The 27,749-nt window shown below is 63.6% G+C and overlaps 1 protein-coding gene across 1 annotated transcript in view; it reads right to left on the reverse strand.

Moving 5' to 3' along the window:
- RNF213 (ring finger protein 213) overlaps nt 1-27,749 on the reverse strand; it is a gene marked incomplete at its 3' end in the record, with an annotated part of 87,659 nt that overhangs the window by 4,418 nt on the left and 55,492 nt on the right. The window contains 29 exon segments of the mRNA XM_080680866.1: nt 1,396-1,544; nt 1,546-1,575; nt 2,546-2,641; nt 3,048-3,245; nt 3,854-4,133; nt 4,260-4,440; nt 4,989-5,072; nt 5,103-5,493; nt 6,127-6,378; nt 7,083-7,164; nt 7,527-7,933; nt 8,485-8,644; nt 9,772-9,866; nt 10,416-10,450; nt 11,973-12,054; nt 13,505-13,747; nt 14,333-14,443; nt 15,452-15,574; nt 16,355-16,545; nt 16,693-16,906; nt 17,253-17,364; nt 19,105-19,204; nt 19,886-20,055; nt 21,369-21,551; nt 21,658-21,758; nt 24,106-24,226; nt 24,739-24,920; nt 25,125-25,328; nt 26,220-26,380. Coding sequence (XP_080536992.1) covers nt 1,396-1,544; nt 1,546-1,575; nt 2,546-2,641; nt 3,048-3,245; nt 3,854-4,133; nt 4,260-4,440; nt 4,989-5,072; nt 5,103-5,493; nt 6,127-6,378; nt 7,083-7,164; nt 7,527-7,933; nt 8,485-8,644; nt 9,772-9,866; nt 10,416-10,450; nt 11,973-12,054; nt 13,505-13,747; nt 14,333-14,443; nt 15,452-15,574; nt 16,355-16,545; nt 16,693-16,906; nt 17,253-17,364; nt 19,105-19,204; nt 19,886-20,055; nt 21,369-21,551; nt 21,658-21,758; nt 24,106-24,226; nt 24,739-24,920; nt 25,125-25,328; nt 26,220-26,380 — 4,738 coding nt within the window.

Raw genomic sequence — 27,749 nt, forward strand, 5'->3', positions numbered from 1 at the left:
GTGTGAATAAGCATCGTGGGGCCCCAGGGGCGGGCTCCCGTCCCTGCACTGAGTCCAGGGGGCACGGACGTGGTAAGAAATCCGACAGGGCCCTGGCAGTGTGCTCAGTGGGTCGGAGCGTCGTCCCGGGCACAGGAAGGTCTTGGGTTCGATCCCCGGTCAGGGCACATACCCAGGCTTGGGCTCGATCCCCGATCGGGGTGTGCCGAGAGGCAACCGATGGGTGTTTCTCTCTCATCTCCCTCCCTCCCTCTCCCTCCCTCTCGCTCCCTCTCTCTCTCTAAAAAAAAAAAAAACACAAAAAAACAAAAATCAATAAATACCCTCAGGTGAGAATTTTTTAAAAACCCAAAGATACAAACGCGCACAGGTCTATCCACACACGTAACGGGAAATGGCGGCCCGGCCCCAGGCAGGCGAGGGGACCGGGCGGTGACTTCCGTTTGGAAAACCAGCAAAGCCAGATCCCTACCTCACACCCACCCGGCAACAAACCAGCTACAGCGCAACGCACAGCACGGCGCCCTGGGCGCACAGGGAGGAGACCCTGTGGGTGGGCTGTCCTACGGCCGCGGGTAAGGGAGGTCTGGCGCTCCATGTCCCCAGAGGCCCCCACAGGGACACGTCAGCTTTCCCCAGAAATGAACCCCGAGCACCGCCTCTGTGACCCGAGGGGTAAAAGGCTGATGCTAATCGTTTACGATTGCAAGATCAACAGCCCCCACCCCACCCCCCAAATAACCACGGGTATCAGGAGGTAATTCAGGGGGGGCCCACAGGTGCTGGCCCACAGGTGCTGGCCCACAGCCTCGCGGGGGATGGGAAGGGAGTGGGTGTGGCCGCCGGTGAAGTGTGACGGCCGGGATGTCAGTGTGTGTGCTCCCCCACTATCCGCGGTGTGGCTTTTCCTATGAAAGTTAAAGGGGGGGGCGGGGGGGGGCTAAAGGGGGCCCCTGGGGGAAAGGGGGGACATCTGTCATGCTTGCAACAATACAGACAGATTTTAAAAACGAATCCGCCAGTGACGCAGAAGGAAGTGGAACAGCAGCAGCCGAGAGACAGTGCAGGAAGCGCCGACGTAACCCACCGGCGACGCGGGGAACGGCCTGCGGTAACTCGGGAAAGACCCCGCGGCGCAGGTGGGAGCCCCCGCCCCGGGGCCAGGGGGCCATGGGTGCCATCACCGCGGGCCCTGCAGGATCAGCCGCTTCACAACGCTTCATCACCTCACCCCAACGCCGGGCAGGGCCAGACCAAGGGACTTCGCCGCCTTCCCCGCCCGCCGGGGGGCCGGACCCCCCAGCCCTGCGCTGGAGACGGACCCCCCCAGCCGGCCTCGGCGCCCGCAGGGAAGCAGGTGAGACAGCACCCGCCGCAGGCAGGCGCCAGCCCTACCTCCAGTCGGCCCTGAAGTCGGCCTCGGTTTGGGGGTGCTTCAGTTTCAGGAGGATCATCTCGTGGAGCTCCAGGAGGAAGACGTCCAGGGAGCTCCGGTTCAGGAACGCGCGCAGCTGCTGGGCACTTCCCGGGCTGAGCGCCTCGCGGGTACTTGGCGCTGATCTCCCTGAAGGGCTCCTGCAGCCAAGGACGCTCAGGGGAGGCCGGGGAGGGAGGGGGAAGGGGAGGGAGGAGGAAGGGAGGAGGGAGGGGAGGGAGGAGGAAGGGGAGAGGGGAGGGAGGGGAGGGAGGAGGGAGGGGAGGGAGGAGGGAGGAGGGAGGGGAGGGAGGAGGAAGGGAGGAGGGAGGGGAGGGAGGAGGAAGGGGAGGGAGGAGGAAGGGGAGGGAGGAGGAAGGGGAGAGGGGGGGGGAGGGAGGAGGGAGGGGAGGGAGGAGGAAGGGAGGAGGGAGGGGAGGGAGGAGGAAGGGGAGGGAGGAGGAAGGGGAGGGAGGAGGAAGGGGAGAGGGGAGGGAGGAGAGGGAGGAGGGAGGGGAGGGAGGAGGGAGGAGGGAGGGGAGGGAGGAGGAAGGGAGGAGGGAGGGGAGGGAGGAGGAAGGGGAGGGAGGAGGAAGGGGAGGGAGGAGGAAGGGGAGGGAGGGGGAAGGGGAGAGGGGAGGGAGGGGAGGGAGGAGGGAGGGGAGGGAGGAGGGAGGAGGGAGGGGAGGGAGGAGGAAGGGAGGAGGGAGGGGAGGGAGGAGGAAGGGGAGGGAGGAGGAAGGGGAGGGAGGAGGAAGGGGAGGGAGGAGGAAGGGGAGAGGGGAGGGAGGAGAGGGAGGAGGGAGGGGAGGGAGGAGGGAGGAGGAGGGAGGGGAGGGAGGAGGAAGGGAGGAGGGAGGGGAGGGAGGAGGAAGGGGAGGGAGGAGGAAGGGGAGGGAGGAGGAAGGGGAGGGAGGAGGAAGGGGAGAGGGGAGGGAGGGAGGGAGGAGGAAGGGGAGGGAGGAGGAAGGGGGGGAGGGAGGGAGGAGGAAGGGGAGGGAGGAGGAAGGGGAGGGAGGAGGAAGGGGAGGGAGGAGGAAGGGGAGGGAGGGGGAAGGGGAGGGAGGAGGGAGGGGAGGGAGGAGGGAGGAGGGAGGGGGAGGGAGCCGTGGGGCCAGGAGACGGACTTACTTTCCGCAGGCGCAGCAGCTGCTCAGACTTGTGAGCGGAGAGGAGCTGCCAGAGCGCGATGACGTGGCGGAGCCGACACGGGTGCAGGTGCAGGGCCTGGGGGAGGGGGTCGGGACGCGGCACTGAGATCCTGCCTGAGCCCGTCCGCTCCCTCCGCCACCCCCACCGGCTCCAGCGCCCAGTCCCGCCTTTCCGCTCACCCGCCCACACCCCTCCGTGTGCTCACACCACCCCCCCTCCGTGTGCTCACACCCCCCCCACCTGCCCCGTGTGCTCACACCCCCCCCTGCCCCGTGTGCTCACAACCCCCACCCCCTGCCCCGTGTGCTCACACCCCCACCCCCTGCCCCGTGTGCTCACACCCCCACCCCCCTGCCCCGTGTGCTCACCCCCCCACCTGCCCCGTGTGCTCACACCCCCCCCTGCCCCGTGTGCTCACACACCCCCACCCCCTGCCCCGTGTGCTCACACCCCCCCCCCCGCCCCGTGTGCTCACACCCACCTTGGCCACCTGCTCGGTCTGGTCGCCCTCATGCGCAGTTTGTCCTGCAGGTACACGTTCAGGTCCATGTCCGGGTCCTCGCCCCGCGGTGCTCAGAAAGCCCAGCGTGACTTCCACGAGGGACAGAGCTTCGCAGGCGTCGCTGTAGGACTGCAGCTGCCCCCCCAGGGCGCTGGCGGCCGCGTGGGGGAGGGGGCTCTGGAAACGGGAAGCAGCTCGGGGGTCAGACGGCCGACCTTCTCCACGCCAAGGTCACAGCCCGGGAGGAGCGCTGTGACCCGTGCTCGTCAGGGTCGGCTGTTTCCCAGACACAGGCGGGGACTCACCGGGCCCTCAGAGCCACTTGTGAGCATGTGCACACGGACCCACGCACACGCCACACGTGCATATACGCAACACGCCCACACAATGCAGTCAACACGCACATACCACACACTCAACATGCACGTGCCACACACACACTCAGCACACACACGCACATATGCACATACGCTCCTCACATACATACGCTCCTCACATGCACACACGTGCACACACACTCAGCACACACACGCACATATGCACATACACTCCCCACATACATACACTCCTCACATGCACACACACTCAGCACACACACGCACATATGCACGTACGCTCCTCACATACATACACTCCTCACATACATGCACACACGTGCGCACACACTCAGCACACACATGCCGCACACCGTCCTCTGGCCTTCCGCAGGGGCACCCAGGCAGGAGCGGGGGGAGGCCCGGGCGCTGGGGGCCCCAGAGACGGAGCGGCGGCCCGGCAGGGCTCACCTGGGGCACCCGGCTCCTGATGGCGGCGAAGAGGTGCTCGTAGTTCCAGTCGCGCCGGTACACCAGCGTGGGGAGGCCCCTGAGGCTGAGCCGGGGCTTGCCCTGGAGGAAGCGGCCGGTGACCTGGCGCTGGATCCGCTCCAGGTCCAGCTCCTGCAGGCTCTCGCCGCCCTGCGCCACCTGGTACTGGCAGTTGGCGAGGATCAGCGGCATCAGGTCCCGCTCCACCTCGTAGCTGATGACGTGCAGGTCGGCCACCTCGGAGGCATCCACGGAGTAGCTGCGGGTGGAACGCGTCCTCGGGCGGTCAGCACCCGCCCAGGACGCGGGCCCCGGCCGCGCGGAGGACACGGCACGCTGGCCTGCCGCTGCCGGGCTGAGCCGCCTCCCTGGGCCGGGCGCTCACCCGTGCTCCTCCTCGGAGAGCCGCTGCACCGCGGAGACCATGTCGTTGTGCAGGCCGATCAGGTAGCTGACCAGGGCCGTGGCGCAGAGGCCCAGGCCCCGGCGACGCGGCAGGATGACCTCGAACTCGGCGTCCAGGTCCAGGTCGGCGCGGCAGTAGTCTGCAGGCAGCTTGATCTCGCCTTTAAGGACAGGGCCGTTCGTTCTCTCCAGCAGCCGCTCCAGCCGCTTCCTGCAGGGCGATGGCCGGCCCCGCAGGGCCGCAGCGCGGACGCCCCGCCGGCAGAGCTGCCCCAGCCTCTCAGGGCCCCTCCCCTTCTCCAGGTGCCGCCGGCCCCGGGGCCCCCGGCACCCTGGTTTCCACCTGGACAGACCCAAGAGGAACCGGCACGGGTGTTATTTACTGGAGGCCCGGTGCTCGGCCCTTGACGTGGCCTGCAGGGATCGAGCCGGAACGGGCAGCCCGCCGCTGCCTGCCGCTCCCGCCTGCCGCTCCGCTCACCCCGGCCCTGCTGCCTGCCGCGGGCTTGTGCCTAGTCAGGCCCTGCGTCTGGCACCCGTTGGTCAGCTGAGCGGCGCTCCCCCCCCCCCCGCCCCGTGGGAGCGCACTGACCACCAGGGGCAGCTCCTGCGTTGAGCGTCTGCCCCCTGGGGGTCAGTGTGCGTCATAGCGACTGGTCCCTCGGTTGCTTTGGGCTTTTGTACACGTACAAGGGGAGCGCGCACTCACCCTGGGTCTCCAGCGACCTCCTCAGCTTGTTCCACGTGGACAGGAACAGTGTGACCCGCCTGTGCAGCTGCTGCTTCAGGCCCCCTGCTGGCACGCGGGCAGGTCAGACCCATCAGGCCGTGCTCCCCCCAACACACCCGCCCCCCCGCAGCCCAACGCGGCCCAAGCGCCGTGGGAGTGCCCTGGCCGAGTGCCGGGAGCTGAGCGAGGCTGCCGCCAAGCCTCCACCGTGTCCGGGGTCGTGGCAGCCCTGTCCTCGCGTGAACAGCACCCTGTGGCCCCGCACTGCCCGTCCCTCCCCTGCCCCCAGCCGGAGTGACCCTCGAGCCACCAAAACAGGCGTCCTGACCTCCTGTGATGGCCGAGTCCTACCTGAGCCGTGGCTGTCAATGAAGCCTCGGATGGACTGGAACTCAGCTTCCGGAACATTCTGGAACCATTTCACCAGATCCCTCTGCAGGGCCAGGATCTCAGGCAAGAACTTCACGAGTCTCAGCTCTGTCTCCTGGGGAGGGAAGGCCATCCGCCTGTCAATCTCTCCCCTGCCCAGAAAGTGCCATGGGGGGGCGGGGCCACGGGGAGGCGGGGCTGCAAGGGGGCGGGGCCATGGGGCAGGTCTGCAGGGGAGGTGGGGCCGCGAAGGGGCTTCTCCCTCTGGCCAACGTGGCTTTGGTGGTTCATCTCACGGGAGGACGTTGTTCCCTTGATTTTTATTTTTTAATTCTTAAACGTATTTGTATTGATTTCAGAGAGGAAGAAAGAGGGAGAGAGAGAGAGAAACATCAGTGACGAGAGAGAACCATTGACGGGCTGCCTCCTGCACGCCCCACGCTGGGGATCGAACTCAAAACCCACCATGTGCCCGTGACCTCCTGGTTCACAGGTTGACGTTCAACCTGAGCCCGCAGACCGGGCTCCACTGAATTTTAGAGAGAGAGGAAGGCAGGGGGAGAGGAAGCCCCTCGATGTGAGAGATACTACATCCTCCCCGGCCCCCCCCCCGCCCCGCATCCTGAGCTGCAGACAGGGGGGCCGGGATCCGCCGCGGAAGCAGGGTGCCCACGGCCCCCGCAGGGAAGAGCAGGCCGGCTGCGGGCAGGCCGGGGCGAGGGGGCCGGGGCGTGCCCGCCAGGCGCACCTTCTGCAGGAACCTCCAGAGGACGGGCACGCTCTCCCGGCCGTTCTTCTGCTCCACCACGTGCCGCAGGTGCTCCACGGTGAGCCGGGCGCGGCAGCTCCACATCCGCGAGCAGTGGAGGGCGCTGGCCCGGGGCAGGCGACGCAGGAAGGCCGCCGGGTCCCCCAGCACGATCCTGGCCACCGGGTCGGAGCTGATGCGCTCGTCCCGGCTGATGAGACCGTTCACCTCCAGCAGGGTTTTATCCAGACGCTGCGGGGCAGGACAGGGCGCTGGGTGTGAGGGCCACCGCGGGGCCTGGGGCGCAGGGACCAGGGCGTCTGAACTGCTCATTTCACTTGTTTGTTCGGGAATCCGCACCCGAGGGTGTTTCCCCATTGAAAGTGGAAGGGAGGGAGGGAGGGAGGGCGGGCAACATCGATGTGAGAGACACACATCGATTGGTTGCCTCCTGACCAGGGCCCGGGATCAAGCCTGCAACCAAGGTCCGTGCCCTCGACCGGAATGGAACCTGGGACCCTTCAGTCCAGGGCTGACACTCTATCCACTGGGCCACACCGGCCAGGGCCGACCCGCTCACTTTACACGTCACCAGCTAGCCACGTTGCTAGCTTTCACACTCATTCTGCAGGGTCACGGCTCCCTGGTGGCACAGGCTCAGGCCTGCACCCCCCTCCCGCCCTGCTGCTCCCGGGGCACCCTGGTCTGACTGAGGAGCAGCTGACTACGGCCACGGGGCACGGGGTGGGTCTGCGGGCGGGCCTCTCGCTCCCACCACCTGCTGGGAGATGAAACAGAGAGAAACCTGGGCTCCCGAGGAGCGGGCGGTCAGGACGGCGGGCGGGGTGGCCTGGGCCGGCACATCTGGGTCCGAGCTGGGTCCGGGCACGTGGGCCGAGCCCCAGCGGCTGCAGGATGACCCCCCTGCTCCCCGGTGGCCGCCGCCCCTCACCCACCTCCAGTTCGGGCAGCACGAGGGCCTGCAGCAGCTTCTCCCAGGAGCTCCTCTTCTCTTTGGTGGACAAGACGGCGTCGAAGCTGAAAGACCCTACGAGAAGCGCGCGTGGGTCCCGGCATCAGACACAGCCGTCCCCTCACGGTGAGCCCCGGCAGGCGTCCAACGGAACGTCGCCCCCTTTTTAGGGGACGGGAGTGGGTATCTTCTTCTAAATCAACCCGAGGACTTAAAAATGGCTCCTGCCGTCTGGAGGACACGGGTCGACTCCCGGTCAGGGCACAGGCCTGGGTGGCGGGCTCGATCCCCGGGGGGGGGGGGGGGGGGGGGGGCGTGCAGGAGGCAGCCGGTCCACGATGCTCTCTCATTGCTGATGTTTCTCTCTCTCCCTCTCCCTTCCTCTCTGAAACCAACAAAAGTGTATTTAAAAAACGTCTCCCGCTACCCCGCCCCCACGTACTCTGCGAAGATGCTCCAGCCTCTGACTCTGGAGACGGAGAAGCCGCCCCACGCACCTCTGCGCACCCAGCGGGGAGCTTGGAAGGGACAGAGCGGGCAGGCACACCGCCCTGTCTGCCCGCTGGGGCGCCGCCCCCATCGTGTGCCCCGGGGCCCCCACCCCCCCATCACCCCCCACCCCCACCCCCCGGCGCCCTTGCCCGGCCCCTTACTCTGGCCGGAGAGGGGGTGCTGTTCCCTGAGCAGGACGCTCAGCACCAGGTGCACCACCTGGGCCGTGTCGTCCGCGCTCTTGCCCAGCGTCCGCATCAGCTGCTGCAGGTCCCTCTGGATGTGCTGCTGCAGGAAGGCGCCGGGGTCCCTCACCGCCGGCTTGATGATGCCGGCCAGCGCCTGGGCGGGCGGGACAGCGGTCAGACGGCCGTGTGCGGAGGGCAGGAGGCGGCTCTCACCGCGGAGGCAGAGGCGGGGCGGGGCGGAGGGGCCCACGGGGTCTCCGCTCCCGCGGCTCCGGAACTCGGAACTCGGAGGGAAGGCGGCCCTGCCCCCGAGCCACGGCCCGCCCCCGGAGGACGGGTGAGCGCGGCGCGGCGGCCTCTGCACGCCCAGGAGTGGACGGGGTCGGCCATTGAAAACGGACTTGGCAGCCCGGCCGGCGTGGCTCAGGGGCTGAGCGTCGACCTATGAACCAGGAGGTCGGGGTTTGATTCCTGGTCAGGGCACAGGCCCGGGTTGCGGGCTCGATCCCCATGCGGGGTCGGGGGGGGGGGCGGGCATGCAGGAGGCGGCCGCTCCAGGATTCTCTCTCGTCAGTGATGTCTCTCCGTCTCCCTCAAACCAGTAAAACATGAAAAACTAACACGGACGTGATAAAGGCGGGTGCACCCTCCTCCACCCCGCGCGGGGTCGCGTGGCCGGGGAGCACGGGGTGAACGCCGTGTTACCTGGGGGCTGCGGGCCGCTCCCCAGAGCATGGCCAGGTGAGTGAGGAGCCGGGCGAGAAGGAAGGCGGCGGGGGACAGCTCCCGGTCCGAGACCACCGCCTCGTCCCCGGGGCGCGGGCTTCCTAGCACGTGGCCCGTCTGCGTTCTGTCCACCTCGTTCCTGGAAAGAGCAGGAGAGGCCAGATGAGGGCGAAGGTCATCTCTTCCCAGCTGGGGGCACACCCAGGGCCCGGGGGCCCCAAGGCCAGGCTTTTGGGGAGGAAATAACATTAAAAGCACTTTTTTTTCTTCAGAGCCCGGGCGATCTCCCCAAGAGTCTTTTTTTTATTTCTTTTTTGTTGGAATATATTTTTATTGATTCCAGAGAGGAAGGGAGAGGGAGAGAGAAGCAATGAGAGAGAATCATCGATCGGCCGCCTCCTGCACGCCCCCCACTGGGGACCGAGCCACGCTGGCCGGACCAGCCTTTTTCTTTCTAGAACCACCCTCCTGGCTGAGCCGGAGGCCCACAGCCTTCTCCGGGGAAAGTGGCTGGAGGAAGCGGCACCCGGTGCCGTCCCCCGGGGCCACCGGTCGGGCCGGCCGGACCTGTCTCTCCCGCTGCAATCCCGGGGGGACAGGAGGCCCAGGACAGCCAGCCTCCGGGGCCCCCTTTTCCCAAGTCAACACCTGGGACCAAGGTCGGGCAAAGGGTGCAGGTGCAGCGTGATGGACTCGTCCAGGTGCCAAAACACAGGGTATCCCCACAGAACGTACACACACCCCGACAGCGGGAGCTCGGGGGTGCTTCTTTCTTTTCAGAGGTGACCCACTGGAACGAACCATGACTCAAGGTGGGCACTGACCTGTGACCCAGGAGGTCAGGGCTCCACTCCTGCTCAGGGCTCAGGCCCGGGTTTTGGGCTTGGTCTCCACTAGACGGCGTGCAGGAGGCGGCCGATCCCTGATTCTCTCTCATCACAGATGTCTCTCTCTCCCTCTCCCTCTCCCTGCCTCTCTGACATCAATAAAAGGGCATTAAATGATTCGAAGTGTGCGTGCCTTTGTGAGGGACACGTGGCAGTGCGTGTTCCTGAGAGCACCTGCGGGGGGGGGGGGCAGGGCATTCGGATGGTTTGTGGCCAATGGCGGCTCTGGCACATCCACGTGGTGCGCCCACAGGACCGGGCCCGGCGCCCCCCGGGCACCGACCCACGTTTCACGATGAGGGTCAGCTCACGGGGCGGGAGAGAACAGCCCTCGGCCGGGGGAGGGGGGTGAGCAGCGAGAAGGAACAGCCTTACGTACTGGACGACCGTGAACCCCCGGCTGGGCTTGTGGTCTTGCCCTCCGACGGGCGCGCCGCAGTCGACACAGACGCTCTGCTGCATGGGCAGGCCGCACTGGGGAGAGGGGGCGTCGGCTCAGGGTGCGGGTGCCACGGGAGGGGGGCGGGGCGGGCGGGGCGGCTCAGCACCGGGGGGGCTCACAGCTCCGCGTCTCTCTCCTCCTCCAGGCCCCCTCTCTGCCGGTCTATCTGCTCTGGGCTAGTAATCGGCTTCTGAGCCGGTCACCACTTCTGAGCCGGCCCGTGTCCCGGAGCCCACGGAGGTGGCTGGTGGCGGTTCCTAACCACAGCCAGGCTGTCTCCCAGGGACCGTGGCATCTCTGGGTGCCGCACCGAGGAGACGGGGTGCTCCTGGCAGCTGGAGCCGGGGCCAAGGATGCTGCCCAGGACGGGCCCCCCGTAAAGATGTGTGCAAGGTGCCGAGCTGGAGCCGGGCTGGCCTCCCTCAGCTCCGTGCGGATGTTCGGGAGCGGCTGGGACAGCCCTCAGGGGCGCCTGTTCCCCTGGGAGGTCAAGACCCCCCCCCTCCTCCTCCATGTCCCCCAGACCCAAAGGAACATGCCTTTGGAGCCCCCCCAAACCCTGTCCCAACACCCAGTCTCACCTCCCCGACAGCACACAGGTGGCCTCTGGGACACCCTGCGGGAAGAAGAACAGGGCCTGCGTTGGCCGGCGAGGTTTCTCCGCCGACTAACCGTCCTCCCGGCCTGACCCCCGCAGGAGGGCGTGTGGGCTGCATGGGAAAGCCACTCGGAGCAGAATTCTCCGGAGCAGGAGATGCCGACTCCACGCTGAGCCAGGGCCGCTCGGGAGGCAGGCGGGCGGCGCTTTCCACGCGCTGGTCTCTCTGATACGGTTCTCTGCCCTGAGCACGCTTTCCACCAGCTCGGGAACTAGTTTAAAGGCATTAGTCACTCAGCCCAGGGGTTGAGCGCCGACCTATGAACCAGGAGGCCATGGTTTGATTCCCGGTCAGGGCACAGGCCCAGGTTGCGGGCTCCATCCCCAGTGTGGGGCGTGCAGGAGGCGGCCGATCGATGATTCTCTCTCATCGCGGATGTTTCTATCTCTCTCTCTCCCTTCCTCTCTGACATCCATAAACATACATTTTTAAAAGATAAATAAAAGGTGTAGCGAGTGCCTGGGAAAGGCTCCTGAGCTGATGGTCATCTGAATCCAGGGGCGTCTGGCAGAGCCAGGCCCTGGAAACATACCTTGCCAGAGGCAGGTGTGTTGTCAGCCTGACCTTTAGCTCAGGCGCCAGGGGGTGGGTTTCATTATCTAAGTCCAGTCAGGCGCCAGGAACGGACGCCGATTATCCGGGCCCAGCCAGGAGCGATGATTACAAAGAAGCCTCGCCCTGACCGGTTTGGCTCAGTGGATAGAGCGTCGGCCTGCGGACTGAAGGGTCCCAGGTTCGATTCCGGCCAAGGGCATGTACCTTGGTTGCAGGCACATACCCAGTGGGGAGTGTGCAGGAGGCAGCTGATCGATGTTTCTCTCTCATCGATGTTTCTGACTCTCTCTCCCTCTCCCTTCCTTTCTGTAAAAAATCAATAAAATATATTAAAAAAAAAAAAGAAGCCTCAAAGAATGAAGAATTACAACTTGATCTTTAACCAGGATTTCACATAAGCTCCTTTCTCTTAAACTTCAGTAAAACTTCCTGTTATCACACCGTACAAAATCAACGCACTGTGTCGGCTCTGGGTCACTGTCTCTCCATCGGAGGGACAGCTGTCCCACCCCGGCCCCAGCTTTTCCCTTCTGTCTCTGTGTCTGTCTCTTTCTTTCATTTTCTCCATCCCCAGCCGCCCCTGCTCAGGATTTGTGACCGCCCTCTAGCCGCGCTGGACGCGGTAAAAGAGAGAATATTTATAAAAACGGTTATTCACTCAGGGGGCCCGTAGACTTTATGTAAAGTCGTGGGCTATACTGTTGTGTCTCCCAGTTTCATTTTCCTAAAAGTACTGTCTTAGGGCCCGACGCCAGGCTGCGTTGTGGCTGAGCCTTGGGCACGGCTCCCAGTCCCCTGCTCCCAGGCGGCACGATCTGGGGGCACCGACCACATGGGCCCCTGCTCAGCCAGCGAGCGGCTCACGTGGCACCAGGAAGCTCGTCAGAGCGCAGAGGACGGGACCGTTCAGACAGCGACACGTACTGTACCAGCGGACGGCCTCCAGCCCCTGCCAGCCCCGGGCCTGTGCCAGCATGTCCTCGGGCATCGTCGGCAGGAACGCCCCCTGAAACACAAAGAAGCAGAGCCGGCTTCAGACGCAGGCAGGAGGCCCCGCTTCCCCTCTCTTGGGCCCCAGGGGCTGTCTGTGCAGAAATATAACAGCTCTCGCCCTGGCCAGTTTGGCTCAGTGGGTAGAGCGTCGGCCTGTGGACTGAAGGGTCCTGGGTTTGATTCCTCGTCAGGGCACATGCCTCAAACCCCCCAGTAGGGGGGGTGCACAGGAGGCAGCCGATCAGTGATTCTCTCTTATCACTGATGTTGCTTTTTTTAAATAATAAAGTTTTATTTATTTATTATTGTTATTTTTAAGTCCTCACCCGAGGATATTTTTCCATTGATTTTTAGAGAGAGTGGAAGAGAGAGGGAAAGACAGAGAAACATCCATGTGAGAGGAACACATTGACTGGTTGCCTCCTACACATGCCCCAACCAGGGCCTGGGCCAGGGAGGAGCCTGCAACCGAGGAACATGCCCTTGACCGGACGTGAACCTGGACCCTCCAGTCCACAGGCCGACGCTCTATCCACTTCCGGTCGCCAACCTTTCGGACCTCACGGACCACTGGCTGGTGACCGCCAGGCTAGGGCATCATGGATGTTTCTCTCTCTCCCTCTCCCTTCCTCTCTGAAATCAATGAAAACATATTTAAAAATATCCTATATAATAAAAGCCTGCCGAAACCGGTTTGGCTCAGTGGATAGAGCGTCAGCCTGCAGACTGAAGGGTCCCGGGTTCGATTCCGGTCAAAGATTCCGGTCAAAGGCATGTACCTTGGTTGCGGGCACATCCCCAGTGGGAGGTGTGCAGGAGGCAGCTGATCGATGTTTCTCTCTCATCGATGTTTCTAACTCTCTCTCCCTCTTCCTTCCTCTCTGTAAAAAATCAATAAAATATATTTTAAAAAATTAAAAAAATAAAAGCCTAATATGCAAATTGACCGAATGGCGGAATGACCGGTCGCTATGACACACACTGACCACCAGGGGGAAGACACCCAATGCAAGAGCTGCCTGCAGGCCCCAGGCCAGCCAAGGCGGGTGCCAGTGGGGGCCCCTGATCGCCCCGCAGAGGGAGGAGACCAGCGGTGGCGGGGCTGGCCAGTGGGTGGTGCCAGACTGGCCAAGACGGGTGCCAGCGGGGGCCCCCCAATCACCCCGCTGGTCACCCCACAGGTTGGCCTTGATCGCCGGCCAGGCCTGTGCACACAGTTTATGCACCAGGCCTCTAGTATATATACGTTAAAAAGAAAAACACACCTAACAGCTCTCCATGGCAACAGAGGCCGAGGCCTAATTCTCCCCACATTGTGGACGTAGGGATGGGGCGAGACGCAGGCCAGCGGGGACCAAGGACACAACGGGGTTCAACAGCCCCCTCCCTGCACAGATGGGGTGCCTGGGGGATCTGCGTGGCAGCCCCGTGGGCCCAGCCGCGCAGGCTGGGGGCAGTCTTACCGCCATGGTGGCCGGGGAGAAGGCCAAGTTCCTCAGGGGCTCCAAGATCCTGTGCTGCCCGCAGAGGAGGGTGACGGCGGCGTGGACGGCCAGCTCGGTCACTGTGCCCGCCAGGCCGCCGTCCCCGGGCCCCGGGGCCCTGAGCAGCGGCAGAGCGTTGGTCACAAGGGCTGTGGCAAAATGTTGCGCGTCCGAGGACAGGGTCTGGCTTTCTTCGATGAACTTGCACAGGGCCTCGCGTTGCTGACGGGAGAACGGGGTTCGCCGTTAAAACACGAGGAGGAGCACGCCGCGTGCCCAGAGGTTCGCTCTGCAGGCACGTGCCATCTTAACGGCAGACGCCTACCAGCCCAAGCGCGCACCCTCCTGCCCGAGGTGTAGCTGTTATCTAACAGCTTTGGGGAAGACAGAAAGCAGCCCCCCCCCCCCCGTATGAGAGGGTGAGCCCCCCAGATGAAGCGGGAGGGCATGCTTTGTGAGGGTGACTTTTTGTGGTTGTTAATCTGCACGTGAGGATACTTTTCCTGCTGATTTTTAGAGAGAAGGGAAGGGAGGGTGAGAGGATGGGGGCGGGGGGGGAGGGGGAGAGGAGAGAGGAGAGACGCCATGTGAGAGAGACGCATCGACTGGCTGCCTCCTGCACACGTCCCCTGGGGCCAAGGAATGAACTGCAACCCGGGTGCGGGATCCAGCCTGGGACCTCCTGGTGCCTGAGCCAGCGCTGCCCACTGCGCCACCCGGCCGGGGCTGTGTCTGTGACGGTTACTCTGTTCAGACAGTCCCCTCTGAACCCTGGGACCGCGCCCCAGCCCCGGGGCTGGCACTCACCTCCGGCTTGGGGTGCAGGTGGGCATTGTGGGACCGGTACAGCACGGCCACCTCGCGGAAGAGCGCCAGCAGCAGGTACGCGGCCTGGTGCGTCTGGGGGCCCCTGCAGGCCTGGGGCGAGAGGGGCAGGGAGGCTGGGCAGCGCGGTCAGCGCCACCCCCGGGCCCCCACCCGTGAGGGGCAGGGAGACTCCCCAAGACCCTGCAGCCTGCACCCGAGGGGCCACCGCAGGGCGACAACGCCCAGGCATCGAGCGCCGTCGGTCGCTAAGCTCCGTGCGCGTGTGCCAGAGGCCTCGTGACGCAACCCATCACCATCGTCCCCTTTCTCCCGACGTCATGGTCCCCAAAACTCGCCCTGAGCCTAGGAAGGGCCTCCTCTTTCCCTGGCACGACGCCGGGGCACACGGGGCCCACAGAGGAGGGCCGGAACACGTTCAAGACCAGATTCCAGGCCGGCCGGCGGGGCTCAGGGGCTGAGCGTCGACCTAGGAGCTAGGAGGTCAGGCTTCGATTCCCGGTCAGGGCACAGGCCCGGGTGGCGGGCTCCATCCCCAGTGTGGGTCGTGCAGGAGGCAGCCGATCAATGATTCTCTCTCGTCATTACTGTTTCTATCTCTCTCCCTTTCCCTTCCTCTCTGAGATCGATAACACATATTAAAAATTAAAATATAGCCCTGACCCGTTTGGCTCAGTGGATAGAGCGTCGGCCTGCGGACTGAAGGGTCCCAGGTTCGATTCCGGTCAAGGGCATGTACCTTGGTTGCGGGCACATCCCCACTAGGGGGCGTGCAGGAGGCAGCTGATCGATGTTTCTCTCTCATCGATGTTTCTAACTCTCTATCCCTCTCCCTTCCTCTCTGTAAAGAATCAATAAAATATATTTTAAAAAATAAATACATAAAAATTAAAATTAAAAAATATATATAAAGACAAGATTCCAAAAACCCGCACAGCTCTTACCATAAGCAGGGAGGGCCACGGGCGCCCACGGTCAGCACCCGCAGGGCTGACTCCTCGCAGACGCCGGCGCCATCTCTCCCGCCCCCCCCCCTCCCGCCCCGCCACACACACCCTCTCCCCTGCCACGTCCTATGTATCCCAGGACAGGGCGTCCTACCTCCAGGGCGGCCGTGATGGCCGAGGGCTTGCCCTCCAGGACGGCCTTGCCCACCGCGTCGCGGACGGCCTTGTACTCCGGCCCGTGCACCAGGTAGCGGTCCATCTGGCCCGGAAGGTCCTCCTGCAACCGGGGGAGCACGGGGTTCGCCACGGTGCAGGTGGGGGTGGGGCGGCGGGGGGAGGGTTAGCAGAGAACCATGTGTGTGTGTAGGTACGAAAGCAGGTCATCACTGCAGGTTCAGGGGCGCAGACCTGGGGTTCCGGGTTGGCCCCAGGCAGGCCGTGCAGGGCTGGGTGCACGGAGGGGGGTGTGGGGCGAGGAGGCGGCGTCCACCCCGCAGTGCTGCCTGCCTCACTCACAGCAGCACCAGCACCAGCACCAGCACCAGCGAGGGGACATCCCCTCAGCCTGGGCTCCAGGTGACAGGAGGAACAGCCAGGGTCCCAGTGCCACTCTTCTAGCCGGGGACAGCGACAGCGTGTCCGTTTCTACGCACGGGGACCGGACCACGCTGAGGCCCCGAGGCCCGCGTGGCTTCTGGGCTCCGGCCGAGGGCAGCGAGGCCTCGCCCACAAGCGCAGGAACGTCGCTGCCCAGGAGGCAATGCCAGGGAGCCTTCCCCGGCTCTCCCGGCGCTCCGTGCACACCCTCACCTGAGGGCATTCCCCCGCAGGGAGGGAGGGAGGAGGGGGACAGAGAGACATCCATGTGCAGAGCCAGCGACGGGCGGCCTGAACCAGCTTCCCGGGAGGGTGACAGCAGCCCGCGTGCGCATGTCCCTTTCTCTCCTTCGGCTGCTGAAGGTCACGGCCCGCGGAGGGGGGTCCCTGGAGCACAGAGGCCCTGGCCCGGGCGACGCAGGCCTTTCCCTGAGGGTGGGGGGCCCCACCCGCTCCTCACCTGCTGCACCAGGACCTCCTGGGGGAACACCCACTGGGCGGGGTGGCCGGGCCGCAGGCAGCTCTGCACGAACTCCATGCCCTGGCGGCTCGCGAGCCTGCGCACCAGGTACACGCGGTACCAGTCGTTGCCGCTCTGCGTGCAGAAGCGCTCCACCTGCCGCAGGAACTGCCGCCGCGCCTCGGCCGGCTCTGCGGGTCACGGAGAGCGCGGTCAGGGCCGGGCTGAGGGCATCGCAGCCCCCCGTCCTCAGTCTGGGCAGACCCACAAGGGCCTGGGCCCCGGCTTCCCAGTCCTGGGGTTTCTGAGCCGCGGGGAGGAAGGACGGGGGGACTTGCCTGAGCCCCCCTGCAGCTCGGAGAGGACCTCGCAGGCCTGGTCCAGGCAGAGACGGATCTGGGCCATCTCCTGCAGGTACTCCACCGAGGCCTCCGGGGCGGGGTCCCCGCCGCGCCCCCTGAGCAGACACGCCCCGAGGAACTGGCCGTCCTCCCGGAGGCTCGTGGCCTCGTCCCGGGCGGGGAGCGCGCTGTTCCTCTCCTGGATGGAGTCCTGGGGCGGACGGGAAAGGGCAGGGTGCTTGTTCCCTTTATTGTGATCGCCCCTCGAGGGTATGTCTCCCACCGATTTCCAGAGGGAGGGAGGGAGGGAGGAGGGGCGCAGGGAGAGAAACATCGATGGGAGAGAGACATCGATGGGTTGCCTCCCGTACATGCCCCGGGCCAGGGCTGGGGTTTGAAGCTGCAACCCAGGTCCATGCCCTTGGCCAGAATCGAACCACGACCCTTGGGTGCCTGAGCTCTAACCACTGGGCCCGGGACCCTCCTGCTCACTTCGGAGACGGTGTCCGGAGGGCTTTCGGAAGCGGGGGCCTGGGAAGGGGACGCGGCCGGCTCACCTCCAGGCAGCTGCTGAAGAGCAGGTACAGTTCCATCTTGTGCTCGGCCAGGAAGGGCTTCCGCTCCAGCAGGGACAGGTGGTCCTGAACGCGGCCCTTCACCTCCGGGAAGCTGCGGGGAGGCGCCCTGCTCACTCAGGCCCCACGTTCCAGGAGGGACAGCGGGGGGGGGGGGGGGGGGGGGGGCTCCCGCTCACCTTCCTACTTCTCTCTCCCCGTCTGCCCACACACATAGTATAGACAGCCCGGCCGGCGCGGCTCAGGGGCTGAGCCTCCACCTCTGAACCAGGGGGTCAGGGTTCGATTCCCGGTCAGGGCACATGCCGGGTGGACTCCATCCCCAGTGGGGGGCGTGCAGGAGGCAGCGGGTCCGTGATTCTCTCTCATTGGTGACGTTTTCCTCTCTCTCGCCCTCTCCCTTCCTCTCTGAAATCAATCCATCAATATATAGATGTATATACATGTATATGTGCATACATGTGTATATAGGTACATGCATGTGTATATATGTACATATGTGTGTACATACATGTGTATATGTATATGAAATAAATGAAAAATAAAATTGAGCACTCTGGCACCCTGCAGGCCTCTCTGGCCATTGACAGTCACAGGAGTGTAGGAGCTGAAATAAAGCGCAGGGGGACAGCGAGGGTGGGGGGGTCCCAGTTATCTCCCTGAACATCACACACCTGTGGCCGGGATCAGACGCAGGCCCCTGACTCAGGAGACCCCTGGGTCCCGTTGCCCGGCCTCCTGCCCTGCCCCCTCCTTTCTGGTCCCCAGCGAGGCCTTGTGGCCGTGCTGACCCGTGTCTGCCATGCATCGTGCGTGAGAACGGCCAACACACGCCTGACACCGACAGAAGGGCAGGCTCTGTCAGCGAAGGAGCCCCCAACAGGGACTGGTCCTGCGGGGACACTGGGCACAGGGAGAGAGCCAAGGTGGGGGGAGAGGGGAGGAGGAGGGCGGGGGAGGAGGAGGGGAGGAGGAGGGGAGGAGGAGGGGAGGAGGAGGGGAGGAGGGGGAGGAGGAGGGGAGGAGGAGGGGAGGAGGAGGGGGGAGGAGGAGGGGGAGGAGGGGGAGGAGGGGGAGGAGGGGTGGAGGAGGAGGGGGAAGAGGAGGAGCGGGAAAGAGGGGGAGGGGGAGGGGGAGGAGGAGGGGGAGGAGGGGGAGGAGGAGGAGCGGGAAGAGGGGGAGGGGAGGGGGAGGGGGAGGGGGAGGAGGGGGGAGGAGGGGGAGGAGGAGGGGAGGAGGAGGGGGGAGGAGGAGGGGGAGGAGGGGGAGGAGGGGGAGGAGGAGGGGAGGAGGAGGGGGGAGGAGGAGGGGGAGGAGGGGGAGGAGGGGTGGAGGAGGAGGGGGAGGAGGGGAGGAGGAGGAGGGGGAGGAGGGGAGGAGGAGGGGAGGAGGAGGGGTGGAGGAGGAGGGGGAGGAGGGGTGGGGGAGGAGGGGTGGAGGAAGAGGGGAGGAGGGGGGAGGAGGAGGGGGGGAGGGGGGGAGGAGGAGGGGGGGAGGAGGAGGGGGGGAGGAGGACGGGGGGAGGAGGGGGAAGAGGAGGAGGAGGAGGAGGGGGAGGAGGGGGAGGAGGAAGGGAGGAGGAGGGGGAGGAGGAGGAGGGGGAGTGGGAGTGGGAGGAGGGGGGGAGGAGGAAGGGAAGAGGGGGGAGGAGGAAGGGAGGAGGAGGGGGAGGAGGAAGGGAGGAGGAGGGGGAGGAGGAGGAGGGGAGGAAGGGAGGAGGAAGGGGAGGAGGAGGAGGGGAGGAGGAAGGGAGGGGGAGGAGGAGGAGTAGGGGAGGAGGGGAGGAGGGGAGAACGAGGAGGAGAAGCGCTGGGCTGCTGGCCGCTGCGCTGACCTGTACTTCAGAAGCAGCTTCAGGACCACCGAGCGGATGACGGGCGTCTTGTCCACGACATCATCAAACGGGGACAGAGACTTGGTGTGTTCACGGTGCCCTGAACCAGAGAGAGACGGGTGGGAGGAGGACAGTGAGGGGTACGCCAGGGTGGGGACACCCGGCACCCGGGCCGTACATCGTCATTCGGTCCGGCCCTGCCACGGCTACGAGGGGCGAGTTAATTCGAAGTTTGACCAAATACAGCAGGTTAATGTTTAAGTGGATGATTTTTAAACGTTTTTATTGATTTCAGAGGGGGAGAGAGAGAAACATCCATGATGAGAGAGAATCATGGATCGGCTGCCTCCTGCACTCCCCGCACTGGGGATTGAGCCCACAACCCGGGCCTGTGCCCCGACAGGGACTGGAACCGTGACCTGGCTCACAGGCAGGCTAAGCGGCCCACGGAGGATGTTACAAATATCCAAACGGACCCTGGCCAGGTTGGCTCAGTGGTTCGGCGCTGCCTGTGGACTGACAGGTCCCAGGTTCCATTCCCGGTCGGGACACAGGCCCGGGTTGTGGGCTCCATCCCCAGTGGGGGGCGTGCAGGAGGCAGCTGATCAATGACTGTCTCTCACCATTGATGAGAATTTCCCTCTCCCTTCCTCTCTGAAATCAATAAAAAATATTTTTAAAAATGAACGAAAGTAAAATAAATGTACAAAGGCCCTCGGCAGAGCCCTCTGCGCCCCCCCCGACCCCCACCCCCCCCCCCCGCAGACAGGAAGCCGCGTACTCTGGGGCGCGTCTCGGAGCAGCGTCTTCTCCACGAAGAGCTGGGCCAGCAGCGCCTGGACCACCTCCCTGCTGGGCGGGCAGTTGTCCTTGAAGCACAGGGTGGACACCAGGTCCACGAAGAAGCCGGTGCACAGGCGGCGGAAGCGGGCGTGCCGCTCGATGGCGTCCCTTGGGGACGAGAGACCTCGGTCAGAGGCTGGACGGCCAGGTTCCCGCCGCGCACCGTGTGTGGGACGTGGCCGGCATTTTGGTTTTTAACCACAGAGATGCGAGCCGCTCCTCACTCGGATGAGCCGGGCTGGGAAGGCGTGCTCTCCTCTTCCCGGGACACTGAGCCTCGGACCGGCCGGCCACACCCCTCACAGCCTCCGCGGGGCCCAGAGGCCCGGGCCTCCCTCTAAGCCCCCCCCGCCCCCCCCCCCTCCGTGGACTTCACCAGCCTGCCCGCAGGCTCCCCCTCCGGCCGGGTGCCGGGCCGGATAAAGCCCTGCATCGCGGCCTCTCCGGACGCTGCCTGTGACCTGCCTTCCTGGGTTATGTCCTGACGTCACCGCCCCCCGCTTCAGCGTGTGTGTTGGGGAGACGGTGATTCCGAGGCACCAGGCACTAGACGGGCCCATCTCCCCGGGACAGCCCCCACCCCGTGCCGGAGGTGAGGAGACTCCCGGTTCGGGCTCAGTGTGAGCAGCGAAGAAGGAGAGGCTTCCCTGAGAGAAAAGGGTGTTTGCCTTTAGCTGTTCATCCTCACCGAGGACATTTCCCATCGGTTTTTAGGGAGCGTGGAAGAGAGAGAGAGAGACAGAGAGAAACATCGATGGGAGAGGAACATGGATGGGTTGCCTCCTGCATGAGCTCCGACCAGGGCCCGGGCCAGGGAGGAGCCTGCAACTGAGGTCCATGCCCCTGACCGGAATCGAACCCGGACCCTGCGGTCTGCAGGCCGACGCTCTATCCACTGAGCCACACTGGCCAGGGAGGAGCCTGCCACTGAGGTCCATGCCCCTGACCGGATCAAACCCGGACCCTGTGGTCTGCAGGCCGACGCTCTATCCACTGAGCCACACTGGCCAGGGAGGAGGCTGCCACTGAAGTCCATGCCCCTGACCGGATCGAACCCGGACCCTGTGGTCTGCAGGCCGACGCTCTGTCCACTGAGCAACACTGGCCAGGGAGGAGGCTGCCACTGAGGTCCATGCCCCTGACCGGATCGAACCCGGACCCTGTGGTCTGCAGGCCGACGCTCTGTCCACTGAGCCACACTGGCCAGGAGGAGTCTGCCACTGAGGTCCATGCCCCTGACCGGAATTGAACCCGGACCCTGTGGTCTGCAGGCCAACGCTCTATCCACTGAGCCACACTGGCCAGGGAGGAGGCTGCCACTGAGGTCCATGCCCCTGACCGGATCGAACCCGGACCCTGTGGTCTGCAGGCCGATGCTCTATCCACTAAGCCACACTGGCCGGGGCTGGGCAGTGTTTTACCTCATCTCCTGGGAAACGGTGGGGGAGAAGTGTTCAGGCAGCTCCGTCAGGCACAGGGGGCAGGCCATCTGGCCAGCGGTGAGCCACTGCCTGACGCAGTCCAGGCAGAACACGTGGTCGCAGGGCAGGCAGACGGGGCTGCGCGGGTCGCCCAGGCAGACGGGGCACGGCTGGATCCCGAACCTGGGACCCAGGGTGGCGGTGAGCGCTGGCTCGGAGATGCCGGCGGGGGGACGCTAAGAACCCAGAGGGTCCGACTTCCCTCCCTCAGGGCCGCTGGGGAGCTCACCGGGCGAAGGTCCTGCTGGCCCGGTCCTTACACTCGCAGAGGATGGCCATCACCGCCGAGAACGGGCGGAGCGTCTTGATGTCCGAATTCCCCTGCAGACACTGGAGGGCAAGGCAGGGGCCGGGAGGAGGGTCAGCAGCGAAGAGGGCGGGTCAGCCAGGACAGGCGCTGACGCCCATCCTGCCGGCTGGCGGACACCTGTGTGGGAGGCCCCGTGTGTGTGTGTGTGTGTGTGTGTGTGTGTGTGTGTGTGTGTGTCGCTACCCCCAAATGCCCGTGGTGATGGTGCTGCTTTTGGGAGAGGGACGCATGCTTTCTAATTCTCACCCCAGGATTTTCCCATTGATTTTTCAGACAGAGTGGAGGAGAGGGAGAAGCGGGGAGGGAGGGAGAGAAACATTGATGTGAGGGAGACACATGGATTGGTTGCCTCCCACACACACCCTGACCAGGGCCGGGGACTGAACCCCCAACTGAGGTGCATGCCCTTGACTGGAAGCGAACTCCAGACCCTTCGGTCCATGGGCCATGCTCCAACCACTGGGAGAAACTGGCCAGAGCATGCATGCATCTACCTACCTATCATCTATCCATCTACCTACCTACCTACCTATCTACCTACCTACCTATCATCTATCCATCTATCTATCCATCTATCTACCTACCTACCTACCTACCTACCTATCTACCTATCATCTATCCATCTATCCATCTACCTATCCATCTATCTACCTACCTACCTACCTATCTACCTACCTACATATCATCTATCCATCTACCTAACCATCTATCTACCTACCTACCTATCTACCTACCTGCCTATCATCTATCCATCTACCTATCCATCTATCTACCTACCTACCTACCTACCTACCTATCTACCTACCTACCTATCATCTATCCATCTACCAATCCATCTACCTACCTACCTACCTATCTACCTTTCATCTATTCATCTATCTACCTATCTATCCATCTACCTACCTACCTACCTATCATCTATCCATCTATCTACCTACCTATCTATCTACCTACCTTTCATTTATCCATCTACCTATCTATCCATCTACCTACCTACCTATCTATCCATCTATCTACCTACCTATGTATCATCTATCCATCTATCTACCTACCTACCTTTCATCTATTCATCTACCTACCTATCTATCCATCTACCTACCTACCTATCATCTATCCATCTATCTACCTACCTATTATCTATCCATCTATCTACCTACCTATCATCTATCCATCTATCTACCTACCTACCTATCTTCCTACCTATCATATATCCATCTACCTACCTATCATCTATCTACCTACCTATCTATTATCTATCCATCTACCTACCTACCTATCATCTATCTACCTACCTACCTATCTATCCATCTATCTACCTACCTACCTATCTATCCATCTATCTACCTACCTACCTATCATCTATCCATCTATCTACCTACCTACCTATCTATCTCTACCTATCATCTGTCCATCTATCAATCTACCTACCTACCTACCTACCCACCTACCTATCCATCCATCCGTCCATCTGTCCGTCTGTCCATCCATCCATCTACCTATTCATCCACCTGTTGATCCGTCGATCGATCCATCCATCCACCTACCTACCTATCTGTCTTTCCAGAGAGAAAGGGAGAGAAACATCCATGATGAGAGAGAATCACTAATCCGCTGCCTCCTGCACGCCCCCCACTGGGGATGGAGCCCACAACTGGGGCCTGTGCCCTGACCGGAATCGAACTGTGACCTCCTGGGTCATAGGTGGACGCTCAGCCCCTGAGCCACGCCGGCCGGGCTCCCCTTCCTGTTTTTAAGGTCTAACCCCTCCTCCCACGGAAGATTTCAAACTTTAAATGATCACGTAAGGACCGCTGTGTATGGACCGCCCAGCCCGAGGAAACCAGCATGGGAACATGGCCTTAGAGACACCAGGTCACAGGTCCAGCTGCAGGTCCAGCTGCAGGTCCAGCGCGCCCCTCCCCCCCACAGGTGTCCCTCCGCGCGCTGCCTCTGCGCCTGCCGCCTCGCTGCGTGCAGGCCCTCCCTGGAGAGCTGTCCGGCACCATGACGGCTGACCACGTCCCTGTTTCTGCTCTTGGGCTTTTAGAATGGTCCCGATTTTTGGCAAGTGGTGGTGGTGGTGGTGGGGCTGGTGTGCGGGCCCTGGGGGCCCTGGCGGAGCCCCGCCTCCCACTTCTCGGCACGCGGCTTCCATGCCGGGATCCGCTCGGACCTGAGGACAGGGCCCAGGACCCAGCAGTGACCACGCCGAGCCCGGGGGCCTGTGTGGGGAGGTCGCTGCCCTTTGCACTTCTGACAACCCTGCGGCGCGGACAGGCGCACAGCGCCCTGCAGACCAGCGGAGGCCACGCCGCGGTCACTCCCGTCGGACACGCGGACCCTGCCTGCCCGCGGCGCCGCGCTCACCTTGTCCAGGGAGAAGACGCAGTCCGTCACCAGCGCGCGCAGCTCGGGCGAGTGGTCCTCGGTCCCCAGGAGCACGTGCTCCACGAAGAGCGCCACGGAGAAGATGCGCGTCCACGGGCCCCTGAGGGAGGGCCGCTCAGCTGACCGCGGCGCCCGCGACGCCAGGAGGGGCAAGCGTGGGGCGGCCGCGGACGGCACCAGTGCGGGCGGAGGGAGACGGGGGGGCGAGTGGGGGGAGGGGGACGGGGGCAGGCGGAGGCGGGCTAGAGTGTACCCGGTGCTGTGGGCCGACGTCCACCGTGTGGGCCTCCCACTGGGCCCCCTGGGGACGTACGTCGCAGGGCACATGCTGGGCCAGCCTGTGCCCGGTGAGTCCCGCTGCGCCCACGCCCGTAAGCCCCTCACAGGGCTGTGCCCCCCACCCTGTTGTCCTGCGCGGGGTCCTTTCCGGGTGCCCGCGGCCACAGTGGTCCTGCCCGCCTCCCTTCCCCGTGCCCCTGCGCGCCCTGCATGGGTGTTCTCTCCTCCCCGGGGTCCCCAGCGCCAGCGTGCAGCCTGGCGTTGCGGAGGGAAGGAGGAAGGGGGTCCCCAAACGCAAGGGTCCCTGGTCCTCCTTCCACTGAACCAGCTCACCTGACCTCGCCGATGAGGTCGCCGGCCCTGCCCGCCGGCCCCTGCACGTAGCCCTCCGAGCAGAGCAGCTCCAGGGGCAGCGCCAGGCTCTTCACCGCCCGCAGCCACGCCTGGGGGCTGGGCCTCAGGAGGTCTCGGGTCAGCAGCTCGGTGCAGGCCATGGCGGCCCAGGCGTCCAGGATCTGCCGGGCGAGCGGGGGACTCAGCCGCGGCCCGGCCCCTTCGCGGCTCTAGGTCCCCCGCTCCGAGGCCCGGCGGGCAGCCCCTCCTGGCTGCCCCGGATGCAGCGGGCACTTGCCCCGCGCAGGAGCCTGGCTGGAGCTTTTGGAGTGGCCGCCAGCCCTCCCGCTCAGGCCGAGCGCTCACTGCCCTCATAGGGGCCCTACCATCTCTGGTCCGGTCGGGTCCTGGCTCCGGGTGGCTGCGGCCAGGCTGTCGAGAACTGGGGGGTAGATGGTCAGGATCCTGGAGAAGTTCTGGAGCCGGACCCTGAAGTGCTGGTAGGCCCGGTGCACCCACGGGAGGGAGGGCTCCTCGCGGCTGCCTGCCCTCAGCTGCTGGACGCAGGACCACAGGGCCATCTGCAGGAGCTGGGGAGACAGGCCTTCAGGGTGTGTCTGTGCATCACACACCAGTTACTCACACACAGTTACACACAGGACACACACACAGTTACACACACACAGTTACACACAGTTACAGGACACACACACAGTTACACACACACAGTTACACACAGGACACACACACAGTTACACACACAGTTACACACAGTTATAGGACACACACAGTTACACACACAGTTACACACAGTTACAGGACACACACACAGTTACACACACACAGTTACACACAGGACACACACAGTCACACACAGACACAGTCACACAGACACAGTTACACAGAGGACACACAGTTACACACAGATACATGGACACGCTTTATTTTATTTAAATATATTTTTATTGATTTCAGAGAGGAAAGGAGAGAGATAGAAACATCAATGATGAGAGAGAATCATTGATCGGCTGCCTCCTGCACGCCCCCCACTGGAGATTAAGCCTGCAACCTGGGCCTGTGCCCTGACCAGGAATCGAACCCTGACCTCCTGGTTCATGGGTCGACACTCAACCACGGAGCAACACTGGCCAGGCATAACTTGCATGTTTAAAAGAGGCTTTCCTTTTTGATTCCTAAGCATACTTTATTAATTAATCACATCGGTCATGTGCTCCTCAGATAGGTCCCTTTCCCGTTCAGTGTACTGAGGTTGAAAAGAAGTCCCATCTTCCCGCGGACATTTCTGCTGCTGTCATTACCCCGTAATGGCTGTTAAGTGTTAATTACCTTCTTTGAGAGACACTGAGCATTGAGAAGCAGCAGTTCCAGGGGCTGGGGGGGGGGCTGTGTGGCACCCCCCGGGACCCCTAGACCGTGTCTGCCACCGGGCCGTGGCCCTGTGGCCCAGTGTCGGCACTCACCTCCAGTTCTGGCCCCGCGGACACCCGCATGGTCAGGAGTAGGAAGTCCCTCAGGTAGGACCGCAGCAGCTGCCGCCGCTCCTCCGCACGCAGCCGGGCGAGGAAGCAGCCCAGCGGGGTCTGCCGGAAGATCTCCTCCAGCTTCCCCGCCGGTCCCGGCCCTGCGGAGGGGCCCAGAGCGGCGGGTGAGGGCCAGGCCACGCTCCCCTTCCCTCTGCTTGGGGCACGGCCTCTGGGGGTGGGCCCGCCAATCCAGGACAATCCCTTAATTTTTTAAAAAACATATTCTTACTGATTTCAGAGGAGAAGGGAGAGGGGGAGAGAGAAACACCAATGATGAGAGAGAATCATAGACCGGCTGCCTCCTGCACGCCCCCCGCTGGGGATCGAGCCCACAACCCGGGCACGTGCCCTGACCGGGAATCGAACCCTGACCTCCTGGGTCACAGGTGGATGCTCAACCCGAGCCACGCCGGCTGGGCTCTCGCACCACTGATGTTTCTCTCTCTCCCCTGCTCCCTTCCTCTCTCTGAAACCAATAAAACATATTTACAAACGGCCTCACGAGCCCCCAAGGGAGGGGGCGACCAGAGAGACCAAGCCAGTGCCTTGGCCAGCGGGCAGAGGGCGGACCCGTGCAGGGGCCCAGGGGCGGGGCTCGCCGGCTGCTCAACCACCAAGGCCTGCCCCCGGGTGCCCCAGGTGGCCTGCTCCCCGGCACAGCAGGGAGGGAGGGGGGTGTCCCCAGAACAGAGAAATCTCCTTCCTGCTCCCAGTTTGCTCAGCGAGAGGGGCGGGTGCTTGCTTAGAAGAGTCATCTCGTCTTCCAGTGCCTCTGCTTGTTTTGTTGGTGTTAATCCTCATCGGAGGATATTTTCAGAGCGAGGGGGAGGGAGGGAGGGGGGAGGGAGGGAGGGAGGGAGAGACAGAGAAGCATCGATGTGAGAGAGTCACATCCGTTGGTTGTCTCCCACAGGCCCAACAGGGGCCAGGGACCGGCCTGCAGCCGAGGTACGTGCCCTTGACCAGGAATTGACCCCGAGACCCTCATTCCGTGGACTACGCTCCAAGCACTGAGCAACCAGCCAGGGCTCGATCTGTATTTCTTATTTGTTTCTTTCTTTCTTTATTCTTAATCCTCACCTGAAGATATTTTCCCATTGATTTTAGAGAGTGGGAGAGAGAAGGACAGAAATATCGACGTGAGAGAAACACATCGATTGGTTGCCTCCTGCATGAGCCCCGACCAGGGCCTGGGCCAGGGAGGGGCCTGCAACTCAGGTATGTGTCCCTGACCGGAATCGAATCCAGGACCCTTTGGTCTGCAGGCCGACACTCTACCCACTGAGCCAAACCAGCTAGGGCTCGATCTGTATTTCTTAAAGGCAGTACTTTTACGTCAACTTTGAAAACATTATTTTAGGCCGGCAGGCGTGGCTGGGTGGTTGAGCGTCGTCCTAGGAACCAGGAGGCCACGGTTCGATTCCCGGTCAGGGCCCAGGCCCGGGTTGTGGGCTCGATCCCCAGTGT

This window comes from Plecotus auritus, assembly GCF_963455305.1.
Source record: "Plecotus auritus genome assembly, chromosome: 7".
NCBI lineage: Eukaryota > Metazoa > Chordata > Mammalia > Chiroptera > Vespertilionidae > Plecotus > Plecotus auritus.